Genomic DNA, 26,195 nt, shown 5'->3' with positions numbered 1-26,195 from the left:
AATTCATCCATTCATTAAAAACACATTTTGCCATCTTTGATAGCTACTCCTCTGGAGAAAAAAAAAAGTCCTCCAAAGCTCGAATTGCTCATTCGATGCGTCTTTTAAGTAAAAAAACATTGTTCTTGTTTCCTTACTCCAGTCACCCATACAAACATGCAACTAGACCCAATTTGCAATGTGCAATTGGACCTTACAAGTGCCATGTTACCTGGGATTCTTCACGTATTCTACCAACACTACTCTAAGGATATTAGCACCTAAACAAGGGCTGCTTGGCTAGTAGCATCTTCACTCGAGTTACCCCATAGCTGCTGGGCTTTACATTTGAAAGGCACAGATGTAGAGAAAGACAGTTGGCAATAACACTTGGTCTTCTGTTCTGTGTTCCTCCAAGTCTCCTGATAAAAATGGTAGCTCACTAGTGTGGGTATGCCTAATGCCCACGAAGAAAACGCCACAAAACGCAACGTGGACACATTACATTTTTCCACTGAAAACTGACTCAGTTTTAGCAAAGTACCTAGCTGTAAATTTTGGCCTCTCGCACAGTCAGCACCTAGGGAAACCTAGCAAACCTCTACATTTTAGACACCTAGGAGAATCTAGGGGTGACTTTTGTTAGGCTCTCACCAGGTGCTGTCAACCAAAAACCTTTGCAAACCTCAAAATTTGGCTAAAAGAACACTTTTCCCTCACATTTCAGGGATGCATATTTCTAGAGTCTGAGAGGAGCCACAAACTTCCTTCCACCCCGCATTCCCCTAAGTCTTCCGATAAAAATGGTACCTCACTTGTGTGGGTAGGCCTAGTGCCCGCGACAGGAAACGCCACAAAACATAACATGGACATATCATATTTTTCCTATGAAAACGGACACGTTTTTTGCAAACTGGCTAGCGGTTAGATTTTGGCCTCTAGCTCAGCCGGCACCTAGGAACACCTAGCATACCTATACATTGTTTAAAACAGAAGGGAAATACAGAATGGGGTGACTTGTGGGGCTCTCACCAGGTTCTGTTACCCAGAAACCTTTGCAAACCTCAAAATTTGGCTAAAACACATTTTTCTCACATTTCAGCGATGCAATGTTCTGGAATCTGAGGGAAGCCACAAATTTCCTTACACCCAGCATTCCCCAAAATAAAGATGGTGTGATCATAGTTAAAGGAAATTGGAGAGCTGTAAACATATCTTGGTGAATGTGGGAAATGAATAGTAGGAAAATGACAGAATAAAAACTTAAATAAAAGTTGAAAAAATTAATAACAGTTAACATTTTTGTCTTTTTTATTAACAGGGAGGACAGAATCCGGTGGTTCCACCTCTGATGTCAAGCCTGGGGCAGCAAGGTCCACAAAGTCGTATTCCTTCTTTTAGCCAAGTACATTTAGGACCCAGTCCAAATAAAGGTAATTCTTTAGTATTCCTAATATTGGGTCGAGACACAGCATATAAAAGCACCTGTAATACATTATCAAATGCTTTGGAAGGGGAGAAGTTAGCCCCTCTTCCCCTCTTGACATCTGCCGAGAAGAGGGCTCTGTGCCCTTTTGTAAAGTGTCTCCAGTATATTTTTCTACCTTTCTTACGCTTGTTACACCAGAAATGGTAGTTAATATATTTGTCAGACCATCCGTTATTTTCTTGCAAATTCTTAAAAAGCACTTGTTCACTGTGATATCAAAAAATGTAATTTAATTTAAAGTAACCTAGGTGAAAGTTCAATGATTATGCTTTGAAACGAGCTGCTAATACACAGTTGCAAACAACTTAAAATAAGCAGCAAATAATTCAGACGAGTAGAGTTGGGGGACTGTATTAAACTGTGATAATACATTATGAAATAAGCGTGTATGAGAAAATTCAGAGGAGAGTAGCGTAATTAAAATTGAAGTACTTAACCAGCATCTAATCATGTTACTTACATACATGATCAACCAAGAGATAATAGTGTTGAGCTTGAAATTCTATTTGGACAGTAGGAAACACAGGTTGGATACTGGGCAAAGTCTATAAAGCCATAACCATCAAAGCAGTTGACTACTTGAATAACCTTGCACATATGGTTCTCAGCACAGAGTACACCACACACTTAAATGTACAGCTGGAAAGTAATTTGTACAGCAGTATGGCATTAGCACCTGGGTGGTGGGGCCGATACTGTGTAAGCTGCCTCCCAAGTATTTTCTAGGCATATGCAGGGATGCAGTGAGCAAAGTAACCATTACACATGTAAACCAAGGCATTTGAAAAGGCATAATTCCAGCTAATTTTCCTTCTTAGTGATGGTAAGGGTCAGGATTGGGCATAGAATCAGCTGTTTGGCATAAAATAAGTTATCCAGCTCCCTGTTGTTTGAAATAGAACCCAGGGCACTGGAGACTTTAATTCATTACCACAAGTAAGTCTGTTTGGTGACCTATGCGAAATGTTTATGGCTACCATAAAGCCAATATATAGCCAATATGTGCACAGCAGCAAATATATTTTCACATTTGTACTCCTGTTGCCAGCCCCAACAGAGTTTAAGAATTGATTGAGCAAGCCGGCGTTGTAGAGGTTCAGATTCGGCCTGAGATTCCAGGAGTGGGTTAAGCTATTGTATACCAATCCAACAGCAGTTGTCTGGGTAAGGGTCACCAATCAGATGAATTCCCCAAAGAAATACACATGACAGGGTTGCCTTCTTTCGCCTCTGTTGTTTGCCCTTACGTTTGAGCCCCTTGCTAGTATTATCCGATCCCGCACAGATATCTTAGGTTTCCATGTGGGCGAGGGGGAGAATGAATCTGAAAAGCTCTCTCTGTACGTGGATGATATTCTTCTTTACATCACTAGCCCGGTAGAGATGTTGCCCCGAATCTGGTATACACTAGAAGAATAGGGGACCTGCTCGGGCTATAGAATTAACTGGTCCAAGTTGGCCCTTTACCAGATAGGGGGCCGCATTGAACACATAGTGCCACCAGCTAATGTACACATAGACGGGGGCGGCTTTAAATATTTGGGGATCTACATAACACACCTCAACAAAAGAAGAGAACAAAATCTGGCAACAGTTATCTCTGAGCTCCACAAGGCTAGGGAGCGTTGGGGGAAACTTTCCTTAACATTATCTGGGAGGGCAGGTCTTTATAAAATGATCTCTCTACTTAAATTACTATAAACCTTCCAGAACACCTATGTAAAACTGTCAGATGACATCTTCGCCAAGGTAGATCAGGAGGTCCGCACATTCCATTGGGGCGGGAAACACCCCAGGATCTCCCTGCAGACACACCAGCAAAACTCATAAAATGGTGGTATAGCTCTACCAGATCTTAGGGCATGTTATTGGGCAACACATTTGACAGTTATAAATGAATGAGGACATGCACCCAGGAATCACCTTACATACCTGCTTGAGAGATGACAATTCACTCACAAATTTCACCTACGCTACTTATTTGGGGGTAAAGGCACGCAAGTACTCCTGCTACCCACACAACTCACGATAGATGCTTGGAACAGGGCCAAACGCAAGATAAGGTGGCACGGTATACTTACTAAGGAAACTCCATTGTGGGGGGGGCAAATACTTGAAGGAATTTGGGAAGCTGCAGGGCTTTCAGGGAGGGCATACCATAAGAAGTTCTAAATTTGGCCAACTTATAAGGTATGGTGCGCTAAAGACCTTCTCTGACCTGCAAGAGGAATACCTTCTTTCACATACACAACACTATTGTTAACTTCAATTAGTGCACGCTTGGCATGCCAAAGAACGTAGATATATCGGACCTCCAAGCCTATGCCCCGCTAGAGGGACGTCTCCTCGTGGGTCAACTGGAAGAGAAAGCCATCTCTTGGACATACAAAACTTTGAACAATAACATGCCAGCCATACTTAAACGGTTGAGGTTCTGATGGGAGGGAGACCTGGGGCCAATTGCTGACACTGACTGGGAGATCAGCCTTTTCCACCCCCGTATAGTGGCCATACGCATCCAGTCAAGACACATTCAGTTTAAAATCCTGTACAGGATTTTCTTCGATAGGGCGAGGCTACGCATAATGGGGAGGACCCCAACTATGACTTGCCTCTGCTGTGGGACTGCAAGGGGCACGTTAATGCACACTCTGTGAACATACCCGAATATACAGAAGTACTGGTCAAGTATTCTAGGCGAACTGGGGGAGGTACTCGAGGCACATACTGTATACTGGTGGAACCTTGCAACACACTACTCGGCATACACACAGAGGTAGACTTGCCATGCTCCAAACTCCTTTTTAGGAACCTAGGACTAGCTGTGGCAAAGAGAGATGTTGCCAAGTATTGGGTATCTCCCGAGCCCCCCACGATCGCAGTGCGGACGGGCGATGGATCAGTCTATGATGGCCAAGAGGGTGATCTGGCCCGCAGATGCCCACGAATATTTTACAAGGCGTGGGCCCCATGGACATCTTACCATGACTTGCAGGACATGCAACCCCACAAACAATTACATTACACTTGAACGCTGACACAGTTTATTCAGGTAGAATACAGAAATTATATCGGAAGCCCTTCCCTCCCCCATATAGATTAGGGTAAATACTGTATTAGTAGATCTGGTATTAATTGTAATGTATTATGTCAATGTAATTATTGTCTCCTAGCCCGTTTGGGCTTACTGCCTTAGTTAATTAAAAATGTTAACAAAAACATTTATTAATAAAAAAAAGAATTGATTAGGCATATTATCTGTGCTCCCATCACCTTTTTTAGAGCAGTTAATGTGCATTGGTGAATATTGCAAACCTTTCATTGTGCTGTAGGTCTCATGCAGTGAAATGCTCTGTTCATGCTTTTAGGTCATATGTACTAAATTCACTAATAAAACAATGTATATAGATACATGGAAGTACATGCAGAATAAAACCAATTTTTCATATGCAAATTATCCAAAACCTCCTCATAGACTAGAGCATTCTTCAAGCTTTTCTGCACCCTACGAAACCCATAAATAGAAATAATATTGCTACTGTCTTCTGTAACCCTCTGTTTTTACGAGTAGTCTGTTGTTTCTTATAACTCTTTGTATTTTGCTAGATGAAATTTGATTAAATGAAATATGGTAGTGTATATGCTTCTGCTTGCTATTACACTGCATTCATGCTAAAATGTCCTCAAACACCTTCATTTGATGACATATTGCCAGCTTTTAAAAACATTCCTGAGAGCTAATTTTCTTCTTCCCTGCTCTGCCTGCAGTCACTTACATTAGTATGTTTTCCTTCAGGTGACTGCCATGGTCCTCCAAACCATTTGTTGGGGCCCTCTTCTGAGCATCTCCATGACCAAAGCCTTGAGGTTTCAGATCATAGTTCTGATAGGGCCCCATTCAGGTCCAGCCAGGAGTGGGTAGACTCAAGAAACAGCCGGGTGCCTCCAGAAAGACATTTGCACTCCTCTGATTTTCAAGAGAATTTTGAACGGCCAGAAGACTTTCTTCCAGATGAACATTTTAGTCACCGCTCAAGGGAATTTGAAGGTCGAAGCGGCCCATCAACACAAGAAGAGAAATGGAGGCGTGGTGGACCAAGATCCCCCTTTAGTCCGGAACAGAGGGACTCAAATGAGGGTGAGAGCCGAGGTACAACCCTATGGGAAGGTCGAAGACACTCTGAAGAGAGGTATCCCAGAGAGGCAGAGGACTCTAGGTACAGAGGGAGGCAAAAAGAAAGGTAAGTTCCATTCCTTTTGTTTTCTAGTACTTGTCCTTTAACATGCATAATCTTTGAAAACGTTTTGTATGCATTGGTTCGATAAAGATTTGTGTGGCCAAGATTGATTTGGTCTAGTGCAGTGGTTCTTAACCTTTTGAGACTTGTGGTCCCCCACTTAATCATTACTGGAACCCGGGGACCCCCTCACTAAGTCATTATTTGAAGCAGGAGACCCTGACCTAAACATTTCTGATTATTTGTACCGCAAAACATTATACAAAATATACAGAAACTAGCATTTTTCAAACAAACAAAATATTTAAACATTTATTTAATTTACAAACATATTTTTAAAAAATCCAACTTTTAATGTAAAGGTTTGACCTTTTCTAACTTCAGTTGAGGCCACCAGTTGTCCATACTACATCCTGTTTGATGCACTTGCACTGCTTCCACTAATCAAAATGAGGATTTTTAGCCTCCAGTTTTTAATTCCTAAACATTTATAGAACATTTTTAAATGTTCCAATTTACATTTTGCTTTTTTTCATATTAAATATCCTTTATTAATCTGTTAATATTATTTTGTTTTCTAAGCAGTCGCGGACCCCTTGAGTAGGCATCCCGGACCCCCAAGGGTACCTGGACCACAGGTTGGGAACCACTGGTCTAATGTATGTAATTTATTTACCTGTGTAGCTACATAACTAATGAAACAGTGACACCCCAGACCTGGGGACATCATAAGCTACTATCACCACATAGGAAGAGCCCATTTTAATTAAAAGGCTTCGCTATGCCGCTAACCTGTCTTGTGCTCATTCCCTGCTCCAATTTCAGTACAGCAAGCAATTTCGGTGTGATTTGTAATACTCGGTCTGCTCATCCCCGTTTTGAACCAGTTGGTACCCCTGATCTTTCAGTAGGAAGGATAATGCAACAAAAGTACAATATTTACTTAGAAGATCTAAGTAACAGATTTCTACCTTTTTAAGAAAACATTTTATATCAAAATTAAAATCATGATGTTGTTCAGACCACCGGGAGACTGCTGCCTCTGCCAGGGTCTGGAATCCTGACAGGTTAGCGTTGGTCGGAGACGTGGTCAGCCACTGTGTAATGAATCCTAGTTTGTTTTAATGGGATAACAGGAGTTAGCTTACCCATTGGCTTGCGGACTCGTGTCCCCGTCACCTAGCGACTTTTAACCTACCTAGCTTGCTCTGTCTTAGCCCATTTAATTATTTAATTCTTCTAAGATGGCTGCCTTGTTTATAGTTAGGCCACTTGTTATGATTTGCATTATCAGTGCCACCGCGTTAAGGCATCAAAATCAAGTGACACAAACAAACTGTAGGTGTTCACATTGAGGGACTTTCCCTCTTCATGCTTCCGAGGGAATTGTTTATATTAATTACCGCCCCAAGCATGTCTTTATCTATTGTTTGGGAACACACCTACGTCAGGGGTCCAAGTAGATCTGTATAAATACATCACACTTTAGAAAGATAATCAGAGGGATTCCGACCAGAGGGCATTGCCTCCATCGCTGATATCGATGCTGCACGTTGGCTTGACGCTGACTCAGTCTTCGTGTCCCAGCGGAGTCTGAGATAGAGACCTCATTCCAAGGTAACGAGGGTTGGGGGCTCCTCTCATGGCATTGGCAGATTAGGTTTAACATACCCAGCTCTCCTTTAGGTAGGAGGTTAAGCCTATCATGATAGGGTATTAGGACATATTACACACTTTGTCTTCATGTTATTGCAAGATGGTGGGGGTCTTCGTAATAATGACTCTTGTCTTTACAATTCTGTTTCTTGCACTGTTCATTATCCTAATCATTGCAGCCCATGCAACTTATCGCAGATTGCCGTTTTGTTTAAATAAAAACCATTGAAACTTTACTGCATCTTCGTTATTGCCTGTGTTTGGATGAGACATGATATATCTGTAAGAAAGGGCTAATCTCCGTTTAACCACGACACTCCCTGAGACGTCATACTCCCGAGTCCATGCGTAAAGGCTGCCACAGATCACCTTTTACTGTTTGGGTTTTTGGTGAGGTGCTGCTAGTGAACTGGAAGGGTTGGGACGACAGTTGTGACTTGTTGTAGGATCGGCATAGTCGTCTACAAACATAAGTAGTGTCATCCTTAAACCAGCAGTCTTGCCTAAAGCAAGAGTCCAACTACGACAATTGCTGTGCTGAGTTTGGCACTGCAGTGCAATGCAGACAGTGCGCATTCCAAGGGTGCTTGTGTGTTGGCATTGGCCTCAGCTCACTAAGGGAGCTCCACCAGGCTGATCATAATACAATGTTTCCACTGGTCAGCCCGGTGGAACCATCATAATACAACAAAGGTGAGGCTGCTGCCACTGCAACCAAGATCGCAATCGGGCCCTTAGTCTGTTGTAGTTCTGTAGGCCTATAGGAACATTGTTTGACCTTACAGTTATTCTACTAATCCATTAAAAAAAAAAAAAAAAAAAAAATGGCGCCATATTGAAAGTTATTAACCGGGACGTCTGGGCGTACACTTAAGGTGTTGCAGTGAGGAAAAAATGTGACGGGTAGGCTGCTTTAATTATTCTGTCTGGGCTCCAACCCACTCCATTTTTGCTTGTGTTCCTGTTCAGAGGGAACCTGGCCGTCTGAGGTGGAGATTTATTCGTGAAGCAGAACACACAGCTTATATGGCTGGTTACTGCCTGAGGTTGGATGGTAGGTACAAAACACAATTGACCTGGATGTGGCCTTGAGTAATTACATGTGGTTAAGTTTACCGATTACGTTTTTTCAATGCTCTGTGCATCCCCCTGAAAATAAGAGTTTATTTCTGGTGCTGACAAAAATGAAATGCATAGCCTACAGGGGGGGTTGCATGTTTGTCAGACTCAGTGGAGGAAAAATACAATGCTGTCCAGAAAAACACATACTAAGACATGACAACACAGCTCTTGAAGGCCACTTAGAAGACTTTGCTCACAGTGGTCACTCAGCCCGTGGTTAACTGTCACTTTGTTTGTGTAACCTCAATCTAGTGTCAAATCTGAACAATTTAAATTTGAGAAATTGTCCTGACTTCATATGCTTAGCTTCTGGTCTTTAGTTTGAATTCCCAGGGAAATGACCGATCTGTGCAATAGTGGTAATGTCAAAATTGTCTTCATGAAGATACATTTAATTGTCCTTTCAATAACACACAAATTATGTAAAAATCTTTTCCTATTTTGTTATAATACTCTTTATTCTGGCAAGTCAATAGAGTACCAATACATTAATAAAATTAAGGGGATCTTTTGTAGAGAAGGGGTTAAATGTGTTCACTTTTGTTAATGCTTGTGCAAATTCTCCAAAGTATGAAGCTGTTGCAGTGCATTTAGTACTAGACTGGTATAAACCATGTAAGAAAAGGTGGGGTGCCTTCATGAACAGAAGTTGAGCTGCTTGGAGCTTATTCCCAATTATGCTAATCTTTTTCTTGCAGCCTACGGAGAGGAGGACAGCAGAGGCATGACAGCCATGGCCCCAGAGGAAAAGACAGCTTTTCCAGTCCTGAAAAATGTGGCTCCGATGAGACTTATGATCCAAAAGATGAGCATCCCAGAGGAAGAGACGGTGGTGGGCGGTTGAGAACCCGTGCCACTCCAAGAAGTAAGGGACCCTGAATGCATAGGGCTGGATAGCATGTGGTAAGACATTCTCTTCTGACTTCTCAAACAACTTTGTGTTAATTGTCATACAGGTGGCAGGAAGGGGCTCCTTCCAACCCCAGATGAATATCCTCGAGTTGAAGGTGGGCGTAAACCAGATTCTTGGGATGGAGGGAGAGAGCTAGGTAAGAAGCCAATTGTTTGATATATGGCTACCTTATAGCTTATTAGATGCCAGATTATCGTCTTGTGTACACATAGTTAGATGTAGGTAACTCTTGTTGGCCACAGAATAGTTGAATGCTCTGCCTTCTGATCTTCAAAGTATAGGTTGTTTGACAGATATTTTTTAGAAATATTAAATCATTGCAATGTTAGTCGGTAGGGTATGGGTGAAATCATAGGAATCCTGGTTGTTTTCTGGTGTAGTAGTAGGGTGTAATTGCTTTGGTTCCATTCTGCTACTGATATGTCAGAAGCTAGAGGTCTTGGTCAGTCTTTTATTAATTTTTAACTCCGTTAAACCAATGTACTTACAAATCCTTTTACTCACTAGTTGAAAAAAAAAAATCCTTGATATCACGAATTTATAAAGCTACATCCTCCAGCAATATATTTATTAACACAACCTTGGTAGCCTGCAAATAGCGTGGCGGAAGCGCTCTCTATGCCCACGCTCCTTGTTTCATTATCCTTTTTCCATGCACATCTAGTAAACGAAGGGGCCCCTGGAATACTGCACAGCGGCTGAAGCGAGGCAGACCCTGTGTAGCACACTGTGCTGGGGAAGTTGATGTGGCTGACCTGGCAGCTGGGGCTTGTGGTAGCGGAATTGAGGTTCACACCTGTGATATCTGACGAGGTGCATCACAGAGGATCCTGCGTATCTGTGACCCTGCTGGAGTCTCACCCAGGTGACTAGTTCTGAGCCTGAGTGGCCAACTGGAGTGTAGGGAGGATTGTAGCTGGCAGGGGCTGCTCATTAGTCATAAGCTGTTGCAGCTCAGAGGGTACAGTTCTCCTTACCAGTTGGTTGCCGCTGAAGGCCACCCCATGTGCTGGGGAGTGGTATCCGAGGAGAATGTTGGCCGCTACACTTGATTCTTGAAACCCTTATGTGGAGGATGGTAACCGTGAGCAGTTTGTGTTTGTGGCTTGTATCTCTGCTGCCCCCAAAGGAACCGTCTCCCTGCTTAATGATACGTCTGTGCCCAGTGTGCTTTGATACAGAAACCTTCACCAGATGCCCTGCCTCAGCCACTGATTGCAGAGCTCTTCAATGTCATGGACTGCAACAGGGTGCTGCCAATTGCATACCTGGAGAGAGAGGTGTTTTTTTAAATTTTGGAAATTATGCTGTTCCCAGACTACTACAGCTGGTGCAGAGGTGTACAAAGCTGGCACTCTATATGGTGCACTAAAAAGAAGTATACTGTGCAGAGAGTCAAGTGGATCCTCAATTGGTTAGCAGAGACAAAAGTAGATAGGACTGATGCTCTATTTTATGGTAGTGTGGGCCAGCAGTTAGGCTTATCAGAGGGTAGTGCTAAGCATTTGTTGAACTCAAAGATGCAGTAAACGAGACACACACTTAAAGAATAAAGAACAAATTATTTTGTTTATATATACTTTAAACCCAAGAACTTCATTACCACGTAAGTATGTTTTCAAGCAGAAACACTTTTTAGTTTGAAATTGCACTAAGTGCCGATTTGTTAGAGTTCTTCAGTGTTAACCTATGGAAGAAAACATTGTTCAGCAAACACAAGGTTAACAAAGACTTATGAGGTAAATCTCAGAGAGTTAAGGTAAGTACTGGGCACTAATTAGAACCACACCAGCAGGTCACTCCGGGCAGCACTGGGGTGGCAGAGTGCAGGGGTGCATCAAGGCGTCGGGTGCCCAATGGTTTTCTATTGAGGTACTGGGTTTTTCAGAACCGGTACTGATCCGGTAACCCAGCGGTGCCAGGGTACACCCAAAGACCTCGGGTACTTTCCTGATTCAGACCACAGAAACTCAGAGTCTACTAGGTGAAGTCAAAGATCGAATTTATTGGCTGCAGCCAAGTAACAAGCGTCCTAGAAGTACAACAGCACGGTTTGTATGTTCTCAGGAGACTGTGTTTCAATGCAAAGTCAGGTTTCCTTATATACAGTTTTTTAAGCTTCAGGCAAACATTCTTGACATTTTGGTTGGTCATTCACATGTTTTCACTACAAAGGAAAAAACAGTGTCATGATGAAACCTCATATTTCATGTCATCCAACCCATAATAAATTACCCGGCAAGGCCTAGTATTTTACATCAGATAAGTGTGGACCCCCAATAAAAACGGGCACCTCCCCTTCGTAAAGTAAGAAGAAGAAAAGAGCAGGTGCAGGTGTGAGCAAGATTAGGCAGAGTGTGTGAGCGATAATAAGGGTTTTATGGCATGGTGTGCCTTGATGCTATCTGATTCGGCCACTGGGAGAGGGACTGACCAAACAGGTTTGCCTGAGGCAATGGTTCCAGCTTGCCCAGGTCAGAGAAAAGTCAATCAAGGTGTATGTGTCCTTGGAATCAAATCTGACTGTATTATAAGCCTATGTGAGGGCAACTTTTAAAATGGCTGCCGTGTATAAAATGGGAGCCACGAGTGCAGGACGAAAATGGCGATTTCGAGGTGAAAACGCTGCTGGAATTGAGCGAAAATGCTCATGCTTAGTGTACTAGTCATTATCGGTCTTTTGATACAAAAATCGTACTGCTGTGGCAAAGTAAATTACATGGGTCCAGAATTTTTAGAACCACACTATGGGAGTTGGTCCTTGTGAAAAAAGGCTGCAGGCTCAGGCTAGGAAGCCAGTCGGGTTCTACAAACAGGGGGAAGTAGTGCACCCTTCGTCCTTTTCTCTGGGGCCCAAGGGTGACTGATGCAGGGGTGTCCTTAGGCGCAGGGTTTTTCCGTCCGGGAGCACACGCGGTCAGGGGGTCCTGTGTGTTGAGGCTGCAGGCATTGTCGGGGAGCCCAGCGGGGTAGAGGGGTGTACTTAACCTCAAGGGAGCCAGAGAAAGTTGTTGGCACCAGTGACCCACCTCAGAAGGGGTCAGTGGAGACAGGTGCAGTGTTACAAGAGGTGTTGGTTTTTCTTTTTCTCCCCACAAGGCTGCAGGAGAGGGGACCTGCGTCCAGAGGCTGCAGACAACTTGGGGGAGTCCAAGATGGGTGAGACCACACTGGACTCAGACTCTGGACAGCTAGGGTGGCTTGTTGCCACAGTCGGTTGGCTTCACTTCCGGTCATGGATGTCGGGTAGAGAGATCACTTCGGGTGTCGGGTCTTTGCTGTTCCAGAGGCTGCAAAGCCCTTTCTTGAGATTTTGTTGCAGAACAGATCCACTCCTCCAGGAAGTCTGAGTCTTTTTGGAAGCTTGGCAGTCCTTCTGGATTTCTTGGAGGCTCAGCTGTAGAATGAGTTGTCTTTTTTGGCAGGGTCCATTGAGGTCAGCAGGCATGCGAGTGGAGCTTGTACCAGGTCAGCTGCTTGTGTCCTCTTCTTTTTAGGTCATCAGGATCTGAGTTCTAGGGTTCGGGGTGCCACCTTAATACTCAATTTACGGGCATTACGGAGAGTTCCAGGCGGTAGAAAGTGAACTTGCCCACCTTTAGGGTTACTACACCCTTCTTCTGACCACTTCTTTTTGGAAGTGGGCATAATCCTAGTGGTCTAATTTCTTCTGAACAGGATGGAGGAATTTAAAAATGAGTGTCCACCTTAGGGGTGGGACTGGCATGAAATGGGCATGTCTCCTAATGTGCCTACTTTCCCCACCTGTGCTGCCACTAAAAGTGGGGTCAAGACAAGGGGGTCAGTCATCTCCACCATCTGGAGAGACCTGGGTCGCTTTACATAGGTGGCGAGGCCTTTGAAGCTTCCTGTCCTGGAAAGTCCATCCTGCCTGGGTGACATGTTTTTTTGACTTTTTGTTAGCTATTTTTCGAAATGTGTTAAAAATGCACTCTAGGCAGGCACGCATGTCACCTTGGCAAGTCGGTTATGGCGTGCCCCCCCCCCCCCAATTATAGTGTCTCAAGTGTGACTATGTTTCAAAGATGTGCTCGGACTGCCAGGCCATTGCGCTGAAAGCTTTGAGGCAGCTGTCCCTAAAGTTTCTTGTGGCCCACACCAGCAAGCACAACTCACAGGAGCTCCCGGTTTCGATCAAGGAGAAGGTTGCAGGACTGCTCCAGGAGCCCCAAGTCCTCTTAGTCACACTCAAGGTCCTCGGGACACAAGAAGTCCAAACGGACTTCTCCTTGTCCGTCGGTCGACACAATGAGTGGGTAACATTGGCGTTCCAGACAGGGTTCTGCGGAGCCATTGCCAGGTCCGACTCCGCACCTCCCCCCATTTCCAAGAGTCAGATCAACCCCCGTTCAGTCAAAAGACTGCTAGGAAACTATGTGCCTCGTGTCTGATCCAGATTGGCATCAGTCGTGCTAATGTGACCTTCTCTGGTGCTGTAGGAAAGTGCCTTTGTTGGCATGGTTACCTCCCCAATTTTTGCTTGATATTGATGCCAACTTTGATGGCGAGTGTGCTGGGATCCTGCTAGCCAGGCCCAGCACCAGTGTTCTTTCCCAAAACCTGTACCTTTGTTTATCCAATTGGCACACCCCTCTCACCCAGATAAGTCCTTTGTAAAAGGTACCTACTGTAGCAAGGGCCCTGTGGCCAGGGAAGGTCCCTAAGAGTTGTAGCATGTATTAAGCCACCCTGGGGGACCCCTCACAAAGCACATACACACTGCTTTTGCAGCTTGTGTGTGCTGGTGGGGAGGAAAAGGCAGTGTCGACATGGCACCCCTCTCTGGGTGCCATGGCTACAAACCACTGCTTGTGGCATAGATAAGTCACCCCTCTAGCAGGCCTTACAGCCCTAAGGCAGGGTGCACTATAACACAGGTGAGGGCATAGCGCATGAGCAATATGCTCCTACAGTGTCTAAGTCCGTTCTTAGACATTGTAAGTGCAGTGTAGCCGTATTGAGTATATGGTCCGGGAGTTTGTCATTACGAACTCCTCAGCTCCATAATGGCTTCACTTGTATACTTGGAAGTTTATGTAGGAAAGTACCCTCTTTCTTGGCATGGTTACCCCCATTTTCTGCCTGTTGTCAGTAAATTTGACTGTCTCTACTGGGTTCCTACTAACCAGGGGACCCCAGTAGTTTTGCTCTCTCCGCTAAATTGTACCTTTTTCTTCCCACAATTGGCATACAGGTCCCTCCACGCAAGTCCCTAGTGTATTGTACCTTGGTACCCAGGGCATTGGGATTCCAGTGGATCCCTATGGGCTGCAGCACGTATTCTGCCACCCATAGGGAGCCCATGCAAAGGTTTCGGCAGGCCTGCCATTGCAGCCTGCATGAAACAGTTGCATGCACCAGTTTTCACTACAGTTCATCACACCAGGTCACTATAAATCACCCCTTTAGTAGGCCCTCTCAGCCCAGAGCTCAGGGTGCAGGTACCTGTGTGTGAGGGCACCCCTGGCCTAGCAGAGTTGCCACAAACTCCAGATCAATTTTCCTGGACTTTGTGAGCTCGGGTACGCTATTTTACTTGCGTAATGGACATAGGTCACTAATTGTGTCCAGCTACATAATGGTAATGCCGAACCTGGGCATGTTTGGTATCAAACATGTCCGAATCATACCCCAATACTGTTGCACGTATTGGAAGTATGATTCCATGCACTCTGGGGGCTCCTTGGAGGACCCCCCAGCATTGCTACCACCAGTCTTACAGGGTTTTCTGGGCAGTCCAGCTGCTGCCACCCCTCAGACAGGTTTCTGCCCTCCTGCTGCTTGAACTGATCAAGCCCAGGAAGGTAGAACAAAGGATTTCCTTTGGGAGAGGGAGGGGAGGCAGCACCCTCTCTCTTTGGAAATAGGTGTGACTGGCTTGGGAGGGGTAGCCTCGCCAAGCCACTGTTTTGCTTTGAAGGGTACATTTAGGGTCCTCTGTGGATAAACCAGTCTACACCACTTCAGGGACCCCCAGTCCCTGCTCTGGCCCAGAACTGGACAATGGAAAGGGGAGTGACACCAGGGGTGGTGCTTTGAGTTCTTCCAGAAGGTCCCAGGGTTCTGCCATCTTGTTTCCAAGGTTGGCAGGGAACTCTAGGAGCATCTGAGTGACCAGGCCAGGCAGGTGACATCAGAGCCCCCTCCTTATAGGGGCTTACCTGGTCAGTTGACCAATCCCCCTTTCAGTGCTATTTAGGGTCTCTCTCTTGGGTGGGTTCTCAGATTTGGCTTGCAAGATTCCAGCAGGACACTTCTGCGCACCGGAACCGTGACTGGACCCTCCAGGAACCGACAAACGCTGCTACAACGAAGAAGACTCTTCTATAACTCTTTTTCCATGTCTCCTGCCAGCTTTGCAACATTTCCCCAGCCGTGGGTCCACAGAAGACTGCAGCCCTTTAGCCTGAACAAGAATAAGAAAAAATTTCCCTTGGAGTGAAGGAGTCAATCCCCTGCAACCACAGGCACCTACAACAAGTGATGACCGGCTGCATGGATCTCCCCTCATCTTGAGCAGTGTGGATCCTGCGTCACAGGTGGTGGTCTGGAGTAGTCCTCTTGGTCCTCTGTGCCAGCTGTCCACCCTTAGTGGAGGTAAGCCTTTGCCTTCCCACGCAGGACAGTGCTCCCGTACACCGCGTCTCTTGCAGCTACCAAGGCTTGTTTGTATCTCCTCCAAGGGATCTTCAGGCGACATGTAGCTCCAGTCTCCAGCACTTGATCCTGCAAAGCACATACTCCTGCGTGGTTTTCCTGCGGCGTGTGGTCCTCTTTTGTAGTACTGCGTGGGCTTCTTCTTCGACTCCTGTGTCCCCGTCCTGTGGGTGCTGCCTCTGCTCCTGTGGACTCTCTGCGATGCTGTGACTCCCCCTCCTGTGTTGAGTCCTCCTAGGCCTTGCTGGTCCCTGGCAGCACCACTTTTCCACTAATCGCAAATTTTCCTTTGCCAAGGTTTGTTAGTGGAATTCCTGCACTGAATCAGTCTGTAATCTTCCTTCCAGCGTCGGACATCATCAGCATCCATCAGGAACTATTCTCCGGCTTCAGGGCTGCAGTGCTGACCTGTTCTTCATCACCGTCGCCCAACTGCTGCAACTACAGCTGGTGGGTAGTAGCTCCTACTCCTCCTGGACTCCACTGTGAGTCTTGGACTTGATTCTGCTCTCCACAGGTCCTCTTCCTCCAGGAATCCACTGCTGGTTTTCTTGCAGTCTTTTCTGGGTCTTTTTTTCTTCTTTTCCATCTTTTGGGTGGTTTGGGGAAAATCCAGTCATTTACTCCTGCATTCCTGGTGTCTGGGGGTACTGTGTTACTTACCCCTGTGGTTTTCTAGTACTCCCAGCTCCCCTCTACACATTTTACTTACCTGGGGAGAGTGTGTGTGTATGTGGGGGGGGTACCTTATTCGCATTCCATTTTTTTGTATTTGGTTTGTGCTTCCCCTAGGGTCACTATTGGTTATTGCTATTTGCACTGTTTTCTAACCTTTTCTATGGCAATTTTTGATTGCTTGTGTATATATTTAGTATATTATTGATCTCCTATTATTGGTATGTCCTTTTAGTATGTTGTGGTGATTTGTGCTAAAAATAAAGCACCTTTATTTTTGTACAACTGAGTGTTTTCTTTCATGTGTGTAAGTGCTGTGTGACTACAGTGGTATTGCATGAGCTTTGCATGTCTCCTAGATAAGTTTTGGCTGCTCAGCCACAGCTACCTCTATGGAGCCTAGCTTCTAGACACTGCCTACTCTTCACTAGGAGGGGATACCTGGACCCCCTCTTGGACCTTGACCTGGTATCTGGGCCTGAACCTGGTATAAGGTAGGTACCCACCACACACCAGGGCAGCTTCCTACATTTGGTGTCAAACATCTCGGCACAATAAACCCACACTGGTGGATTTTATCCAACCCTTTAGTGCAGGACTGACTGGTCTGTGCCAGCCTGCCACTAAATGGTGAGTTTCTGGCCCCAGTGGGTGAGTTCCTTTGTGCTCTTAGTGGCCAGAAACAAAGCCTGCACTGGGTAGAGGTGCTTCACACCTCCCCCCTTCAGGAACTGTAACACCTCCAAGGCTCAGGCCTTTTGTTACAATGCCCCAGAGCACCCCAGCTACTGGAGTTGCCTATAAACCTCACCCCACACCGCCAGACAAAGCTCCACTTTTGGCAGCAAGTCCAGCTGGAAAATTAGGGAAAGCAGGAAGGAGTGACCACCCCAGCTCGGACCACCCCTAAGGTGTCCAGAGCGGAGGTGACCCCCCCCCCCCTTTTCAAAATCCTACATATTGGTTTGGAGGACAGGGATCAATAGGATTAGGTTTGTGTCCCCCTTCCCAAAGGGAATGGACACAAGAATGGTGTAGCCACCCTCAGGGTCAGTAGACATTGGCTACTGCCCTCTGACCCCTGTAACACCCCTAAATCTAGGATTTAAGGGCTCCCCTGAACCCAAGTTGTCAGATTCCTGATGACTTCACAAGAAAGAATGACTGTTAAGCTGAAACCCCAGCAGAGAAGAAGGAAGACACAAACTGTCTTGGCCCCAGCCCTACCAGCTAGTCTCCTGCTTCAGAGAACAGGGGCCCTATCCAAAAAAAGAAACTGCGTCAAAGGACTTTAGAACCTCCCCTGATCCCTGAGTCCTGACCACTCTGTACCCGACGCCCTTGTCCAGGTGGCCCAACTGGCTAGAGAGTATCCCCAGGTGATTTCGAGCAAGTGCCCACCCTGCGTTGCCCTCTCCTGCCCCCCCCCCCCCCCACATCAATGGTTGCAATGAAAATCTAGAGGACCCCCTTAACCACGAAAGCTCCAGATGAAGATATCCAACGCCTAAAGGTACACTGCACCTGCAGCCCCCAGGCCTTGGGGAACCCTACCACCGGTGCAGCAATGTTCAGCAGGTGCCCTTCTACTTGTCCAGCCTCTGGTTTTCCCAAACCGACCCCTTTGACCCAGCCTGCAGCATCTAAGTGACCCCTGGGGTCCCCTCAATGGGAAGCATTGTGAACCTGACGCTCTGTTTGCATCCGGCTGTACCTGTGCCACTGAGGGTGTAAGTTTGGTGCCTACTTGTGGCCCCCCTGATGCTCCTCCAGGTCAGCAGATCTGAAACCCAGTACTCCCAGTCTCCATAGGAGCACATGCTAAATTTACCTCAGCTTTGACCTCTGCATACGAATGACCCCATGTTACTGATGGTGAGTGTTTGTTGTTAACTTGAACTCCAACCTGTGGACCCCCAGATACTGGAACTGTAAGTGTTGTACTTACCTGCAAAAACATACAAACTTTTCTTCCACCTAGGAACTGTTCTGAAAATTGAACTGTCCACTTTTAATACAGATTATTGCCATTTACTCAAACTGTATAGCTTACCAATTCCAATCAGAGTAATATTGATTCATATGTGAAATACTTATTTATTGATGTACTTACCTGCAACTTGAATCTTGTGGTTCTAGAAATGAATTAAGAAAATATATTTTTGCTATATAAAAACCATTGGTCTTCAGTTAAGTCCATTGAGTGTGTGCTGCTTCTATTGTCTGTGTGTGTACAGCAAATGCTTTACTCTGCCCTTTGATAACCCTAACTGCTCAACCACACTACCAAAAAAAGAGCATTAGTATTATCTACTTCATCCTCTGTTTAGTCTCTGGGGAACCCCTGGACTCTGTGCACACTATATTTCACTTTGATATGGTATATACAGAGCCAGCTTCCTAAATTGGTGGATCAGTGGTTGGATCTACGACTTTGCATTTGCTGGACTACTAAGCCAGTACCTGATCAGACAACTAACTTCCCAAATTGCTTTTAGAAAACAGATTTTTGAAGTTGACTATTTTTCTAAATTTTTAAAAGTCCTAGGGCCTTGGTTAAGTCCCCTTAGCATCTCTTTTTAAGTTTAAAAGTCATTTTTAAGTTAGGATTTAGTTACTAGAAGTTGTTTTTAGTTTCTAAAAAGTAATCCCAACTTTTAGCAACATATTGAGCAGCTCAGACTATATGGTTGTGGAACTCAATCTCACCCCTTACCTCCATCTAGGGATGGCAGAGTTAAGGTCCCTCTGTAAGCTGAAAAAGATTAGAACAGGTTCCAACCCTACCAAGCTCAAGCTCCAGGAGCTCTTGGCAGAGTACACCAGGGACCACCCTGCTGAAAAGGAAGAACTCCACTCAGATAGGGAAGTTTCTAGAGATGAGGAGGAACACCTCCCCCCCTCCTCACCTAATTTGGGAGACAAGGATCCCAAGATCCCTGTCTCCAAGGATAGAACTCACTGGATCTGGATCTTCCACAGGGGAGGGCAACCTCAATGAGGAAGACATCATTTTAGCAAGGATGGCCAAAAGGTTAGCTTTGGAGCAACGACTCCTAGCTATAGAAAGGGAGAGAGCAGAAATGGCTATAGCACCCATTAATGGTGGCAGCAGTATAATAGGGTCAGAGAAAAGACTGATATTCTAAAAATCCCCAAAGGGATTGTCTCAAAATATGAAGGTGATATCATCACAGAGTGGTTCACAGCTTTTGACAAGGCTTGTGCAACCAGAAATTTAAGCAATTCTCACTGGGCAGCTCTCCTCTGGGAACCGTTGACTGGTAAGTGTAAGGATAGACTCCTCACACTCTGGTAAAGATGCAGAATCCTATGACCACATGAAGGCTACCCTGATTGAGGGCTTTAGATTCTCCACTGAGGATTACAGGATTAGGTTCAGGGGGGGTTTCAAAACCTCAAGCCAGACCTGGGTTTATTTTGTTGACTACTCAGTGAAAACACTAGATGGTGGATTAACTGGCAGTGGAGTGCATGACTATGATGGGCGTAACAATTTGTTTTTGAAAGAACACCTGTTGAGTAACTGCTTCAATGACAAGTTGCATCAACATCTGGTAGACCTAGGTCCAATTTCTCCCCAAGAATTGTGAAAGAAGGCAGACCTTTTGGTCAAGCCTAGGGTGACCAAGACTTCCACAGGGGGTGACCAAAAGGAGGTAGTGACCAAGCCTCCCCAGGGGAAGGGTGGTGAGACAACTAAGGACTAAAACAAAAAGTCTTCTCAAGGGCTCCAGAAACCTGCTCGGGTGGGCCCTGAGCCTCTTCACCGTCCACAAATGGGTACAAGGGTAAAAACTTGGATCTGAAGAAAGCCTGGTGTCACACCTGGAGACATGGCCTGTCCCAAGTAAAATCCCACTAGCACTACTCCAGTTAGTACTGGAATAGCCAGTCTCCAGGTGGGATCAACAGTGTGCCCAGAGCAAATCGGGATTCACACTGAAGCTACTCTAGTTTCTGAGGGTGGGGTGGATAGAGCCACACTAGCTGCCTGGCCACCTAACATGCAAAAATACAGACAGCAGCTCTTAATAAATGGGACAAAGATAGAAGCCCTGGGAGATACAGGTGCCAATGTCACCATGGTGACAGGGAAACTGGTCTCCCCAGGACATTATTTGGCAGGACAACGTATCCAGTCACCAGTGTTGACAATGTAACTAAGGTCCATCCCAGGGCCATTATGACTTTAGAAGAATGGGGAGGGGTTACTGGCCTGAAACAGGTAGTGGTCTCTTCTGCAATTCTAGTGGAATGTTTGCTAGGGAATGATCTGAAGTCTGCAGCATGGGCTGAGGTAGAGCTCAAAACTCATGCAGCCATGCTGGGAATCCCTGAACTGGTGTGTGTGAAAACCAGAGCACAGGGTGAACAAAAGTGCTGGAGCCTGGAAAAATGGCCCAACCTTCCAAGAGAAAAGGCAAGAGGATTGGGGGACCAGCCCCTGAACAGCCAAAGAAACAAGACCTCTCTTCCCAGGAAGATGTCTTATCCCCTGAGGGAATAGAGTCCATGGAGCTGGAACCTTATCAGGTAGAGCTGTTGGGCCCAGGGGGACCCAGAAGGGAACAGCTGTGCTAGGGACTAAATACTTGTCCCACTCTTGAAGGCCTGAGACAGCTAGCTGCTGCACAGGAGAAGGGAGATGCCAGTGGCTCCCATAGGGTATATTGGGAGGATTGTCTCCTTTACACTGCGACCAGAGATCCCAAACCTTGTGCCACTAGGAGAGTGGTAGTGCCTCAGGAGTTTAGACAGTTTATCCTCCCGTTAGTCCATGACATCCCCCAAGTTGGGCATTTGGGGCAAACCGTAACATGGAGCAGACTCATAAACCATTTTTTTGGTCCAACATGTCCCAGAAAGTAAGGGAGTTTTGTAGCTCCTGTGTCACCTGTCAAGCTAGTGGCAAGACAGGTGGTCACCCAAAGGCCCCCCTCATTCCTCTTGCAGTGGTGGGGGTACCCTTTGAGAGGGTTGGTGTGGACATTGTAGGTCCACTTGAACCACCCACAGCCTTAGGGAATCAGTGTATACTGGTAGTAGTTGATCATGCTACCAGATACCTTGAGGCAATTCCCCTTAGGTCATCTTCTGCCCCTGCCTGCAGTAGCCAAAGCCCTAATTGGTGTTGGTTTTTTTAACCAGAGTGGGTTTCCCTAAGGAGGTGGTTTCTGGTAGAGGTACAAACTTTGTGTCAGCTTACCTAAAACACATGTGGTATGAGTGTGGGGTGACTTACAAATTCACCACACCATACCATCCACAAACCAATGGACATGTTGAGAGGTTCAACAAGACATTGAAGGGCATGGTCATGGGGCTCCCTGAAAAACTCAAAAGGAGATGTGATGTCCTCCTACCATACCTGCTTTTCGCCTGCAGAGAGGTGCCTCAGAAGGGAGTAGGGTTTTCCCCCTTTGAGCTTCTGTTTGGCCATCCTGTTAGTGGACCATTGGCACTTGTTTAAAGTAGGCTGGGAGAGACCTCTCCATGAGCCTAAACAAGATGTGGTGGACTACGTGCTTGGCCTCTGCTCCCGAATGGCTGAGTACATGGAAAAGGCATCCAAAAACCTTGAGGCCAGACAACAACTCCAGAAGTTGTGGTATGACCAAAATGCTGCAATGGTTGAATTCCAGCAAGGGCAAAAAATCTGGGTTCTGCACCCTGTGGCTCCCAGGGCACTTCAGGACAGATGGAGTGGCCCTTACCCAGTCATAAAAAAGAAGAGCCAGGTCACTTATTTAGTGGACCTGGGTACTAGCAGGACACCCAAGAGGGTGATCCATGTTAACCACCTGAAGCTCTGTACTGACAGGGCAGACATAACCATGCTGATGGTTGCTGATGAGAGTAAACCTGTCCCTGACCTCGTCTCAACAGATGGAGTTGTCTACAAAGACACCCTCTCTGCCCAACAGCAAGCTGACTGCAGGCATGTCCTACAGCAGTATGCAGGGCTCGTCTCTTTGATCCCTGGTCAGACACACCTTTGTACCCATAATGTAGACACAAGCGACAGTTTACCTATCAAAAACAAAATATTCAGACAGTCTGACCAAGTCAAAGAAAGCATCAAAGTGGAAGTCCACAATATGCTAGAGTTAGGGGTAATAGAGAACTCTGACAGTCCCTGGGCTAGCCCAGTGGTCTTGGTCCCCAAACCTCATACCAAAGATGGCAAGAGAGAAATGAGGTTCTGTGTGGACTACAGAGGACTCATCTCTGTCACTAAGACAGATGCACACCCCATACCCAGAGCAGATAAATTGATTTCACCAGACTTGATTTAGGTCAGACCTAGTGTTAGGAGTGAAGATTCTTCCCTTCTTCCCTTCTTTTAGGTGTATAGGAGACATTATTCCCTTGATACTCCTACTTGTTTTTAATCTTGGCCTGACCCTCACTATAAGCATTAAATGTAGTTATTAGGTGCTCATAGCAAATTTTATACATCCTTCACTCTCCTTTTCTCCTCTGTCAGCACGTTCTGCGGACTTAATTTGACCTGCAGAACCATCTTCCGGTTGAAGAGCCACCACCTTTGTGTGGTGGCCCGTCAGACATTGCAGTGCCGGTCTGGCGAGGAGTTAGCCCGATGATGATGCCTAGCATCCTATAGTGATGCTTGAGGGCACTCCTATAATACCTTTTTTCAGTCTTTTTCTCGTCCTCTTTGATAATATTCTTTCTTGGAACAGTGTACACATTTATTATATGTAGATACACATGCTCTGCATATTCCTGCCATCTAGTATTGGGTTCGGAGTTGTGCAAGTTGTTTTTCTTTGAAGAAGTCTTTCGAGTCACGAGGTCAGCTGACTTCTCATCTCAGTGAGAATGCGCTTTAGGCATTGACTCCATTGTTATATTGTTTTCTCTCAGCCATTGGGTTTGGACGTGTGCGTCTGCACTCTGTTTTTCAACTCCATTTTGTTTCGAACTTTGGTTCTCTTTTCTAGCTTCTTCTACGGTATTGTTATCGTTAATGCTTTCTACATCTGCGCTTCTCTGGAAAACTCAGCTGATTCGACCAAAGCCTCTACGGGGCACTGCCCTTCAGTGCCTAACTTCGACATTGTTACCAGTTTTCCTGAGAATGCTCCACTTGTAATGGAACGCACACTCTTTCGGTTTTGTTTGTGTTCCCACGCGAAGTACCCGCACACAGACCATCATTGGGTGTACAACTTGTACCTGTCTCCATACCACAAGGAATCTGAATGTGACGCGTGCAAGTCCTTCAGGTTGAAGAAAACACTTACGGACCACAGAGGCCATCGCCTCAAGATAACTCACAGAATCACAGATAACACTCCTGACATTTTCAATAAGGACAACGCCAAGGAGCAACCATCTATCAAAGAAGAGGAGGTCTTCTCGCTCTGCAAACACACTGGTTCCAACCTCGAGGTAGATCTGGAGTTGCAGGAACTTCCATCTGCTCAACCCGTGAGTACTGCATCCTGTGACCTCCAACTCAAGCCAACTAAAAGGCCTTTGGGTTCCATGTTTGCAGAATCTGAGGTCCCCTGTCCACCACAGCTGTCTGGCAATTGTCAGATCCAGAAAACTACATTGAATGCCCCAGCACTGAAAGTACATGGCAAGCCAAAACCTTCGGCATCTACCTCTTCAATCTGGGACCAGCGTTTGGCGGCGACTCTACATTCAGTGCTTGGCCCGGCAGTCGACTTCCACCACCTGGATGCCGACAGTGCCTTAATCCTCGAAGTTGAAAGCAGTGGAGCCAAAAACTACAAAGATTTCTACTTCCTCTACTTCACCAGTTGAACCCATTTTGGAATAACTTGATATTCGACAAAAGAAAATACACATACAGGTCCGGACTGGCCGCATACTTGCAAAGCTTCTTCTCTTCCACCACTCAAAAGGAAGCTCACTTTTGTGGAAGCACCAGAAATGCCACTTCCTCCTAGGAAGAAAACTATGGACAAGGCCACCAGCCCTGCCTTTCTTCCATGTCCCTCCACTCGTCAGCCAGGATCTCCAACCGAAGACCCCTTTACGTATCACTTCAGGGGTCACAACATTCAGACACTGGTGGGTACAGTGAGCCCACAAGGGGACGATCCATGGGACACGTATGACACTGATCCCATTGTAGATTACAATCCTGACATTTACAACACTCACCCTTCCTCTCTCACCCCCTCCCCAAACCCTTCCTGCTGGGGTGCAGCTTATCACTTGGTCATAGCTAGGGCAACAGCCTTTCACAATGTGCCACTGGAGGTTGACTTTCTTTTTGATAAACTGTCCTCCACACACAGGACTACCCAATATCTGCCCATGTTAAATGGTATGCTGTTTCCCAACCTACCGTGGGACCTACAAGTCTACCTCTTCAGTGGCATCTACCTCACAGCAAAAAGTCCCAAAGCTCCTATGCAAAGAGCTACTACTGTGGCTCATTCAGAGGCAGTAACACCAAGGTAGAGGTAAAGGTGCCTCCCCTCACGGAGCCACACCCTCTGCAAAGCAGTGACTACCCTGTCCTACCCTTCATCAAACACCAACCGTTGGGTGAAGACTGTAGCATTTCCTTCCAACCTGGTGTTCCATCACCACAGACAAGTGAGTATTAGCCATTATCCATCATAGTTATTGTCTGGAATTCATTACCACACCGCCTAATACTCCACCTCACACTCACAGGTTAACGCAAGGACATCTAACATTACTCAAGCAGGAAGTTCAAGCCCTGCTCGGTAAAGGAGCAATAGAACCTATTTCTCTTCAACATCAGGGCTCAGGGTTATACTTTCTATTCTTCCTAATCCCCAAAAAGGAAAGGTCCTAAAGGGCAATCATAGATCCCAGGCCTTTAAGCAAATGCATCCTACATGGTCATTTTACAGGACGTCATTCCAGTTCTTCAACAGGGCGACTTTATGGCAACACTAGGCCTAAAGCATGGCTACTTCCACATAGCAATACATCCAGGTCATTGCAAATTCTTAAGGCTTTTCATAGCAGGAAAACATTACCAATTCAAAGTTCTCCCATTCGGGGCAACCATCGCTCTACAATTGCCAACAATGCACTCAGATGACAATAGATCTTCTCCACAGCCTAGGGTTTACTATCATCATTCCCAAGACTCACCTGCAACCATTACAGGTTCAACCATATTTACGAGCAGTCCTGAAAACGCACAGGATTAGCCTACCCCAATCTCACAAGAATTCAAAACTTTCAGGCAAGTTTGCCCCAATTTCAGACAAATCAACAACTCACAGTGACATGGTCTTGCCTTTGCTAGGGATGATGCCTTCCTGCATTCCCATAGTTCCCAACGTAAGATTATACATGCGTCCATTACAAGAATGTCTAGCCCGTCAGTGGTCTCAGTCACAGAATCAGTTGGAGGATCTAGTGTTGATAGACAGCCACA

General features: G+C 45.9%; 1 protein-coding gene across 1 annotated transcript in view; it reads left to right on the top strand.

Annotated features, from left to right (window-relative positions):
- The window catches only part of WDR33 (WD repeat domain 33), a 1,025,118-nt gene that overhangs the window by 906,519 nt on the left and 92,404 nt on the right, over positions 1–26,195 (top strand). The window contains exons 17-20 of the mRNA XM_069213677.1: positions 1,301–1,412; positions 5,265–5,709; positions 9,183–9,349; positions 9,441–9,533. Coding sequence (XP_069069778.1) covers positions 1,301–1,412; positions 5,265–5,709; positions 9,183–9,349; positions 9,441–9,533 — 817 coding nt within the window. The remainder of the gene's footprint in view (positions 1–1,300; positions 1,413–5,264; positions 5,710–9,182; positions 9,350–9,440; positions 9,534–26,195) is intronic.

This window comes from Pleurodeles waltl, chromosome 11, assembly GCF_031143425.1.
Source record: "Pleurodeles waltl isolate 20211129_DDA chromosome 11, aPleWal1.hap1.20221129, whole genome shotgun sequence".
Taxonomy (NCBI): domain Eukaryota; kingdom Metazoa; phylum Chordata; class Amphibia; order Caudata; family Salamandridae; genus Pleurodeles; species Pleurodeles waltl.
Note: the sequence above shows the minus strand (reverse complement) of the source record. Positions and strands in the feature narration are given on the sequence as shown.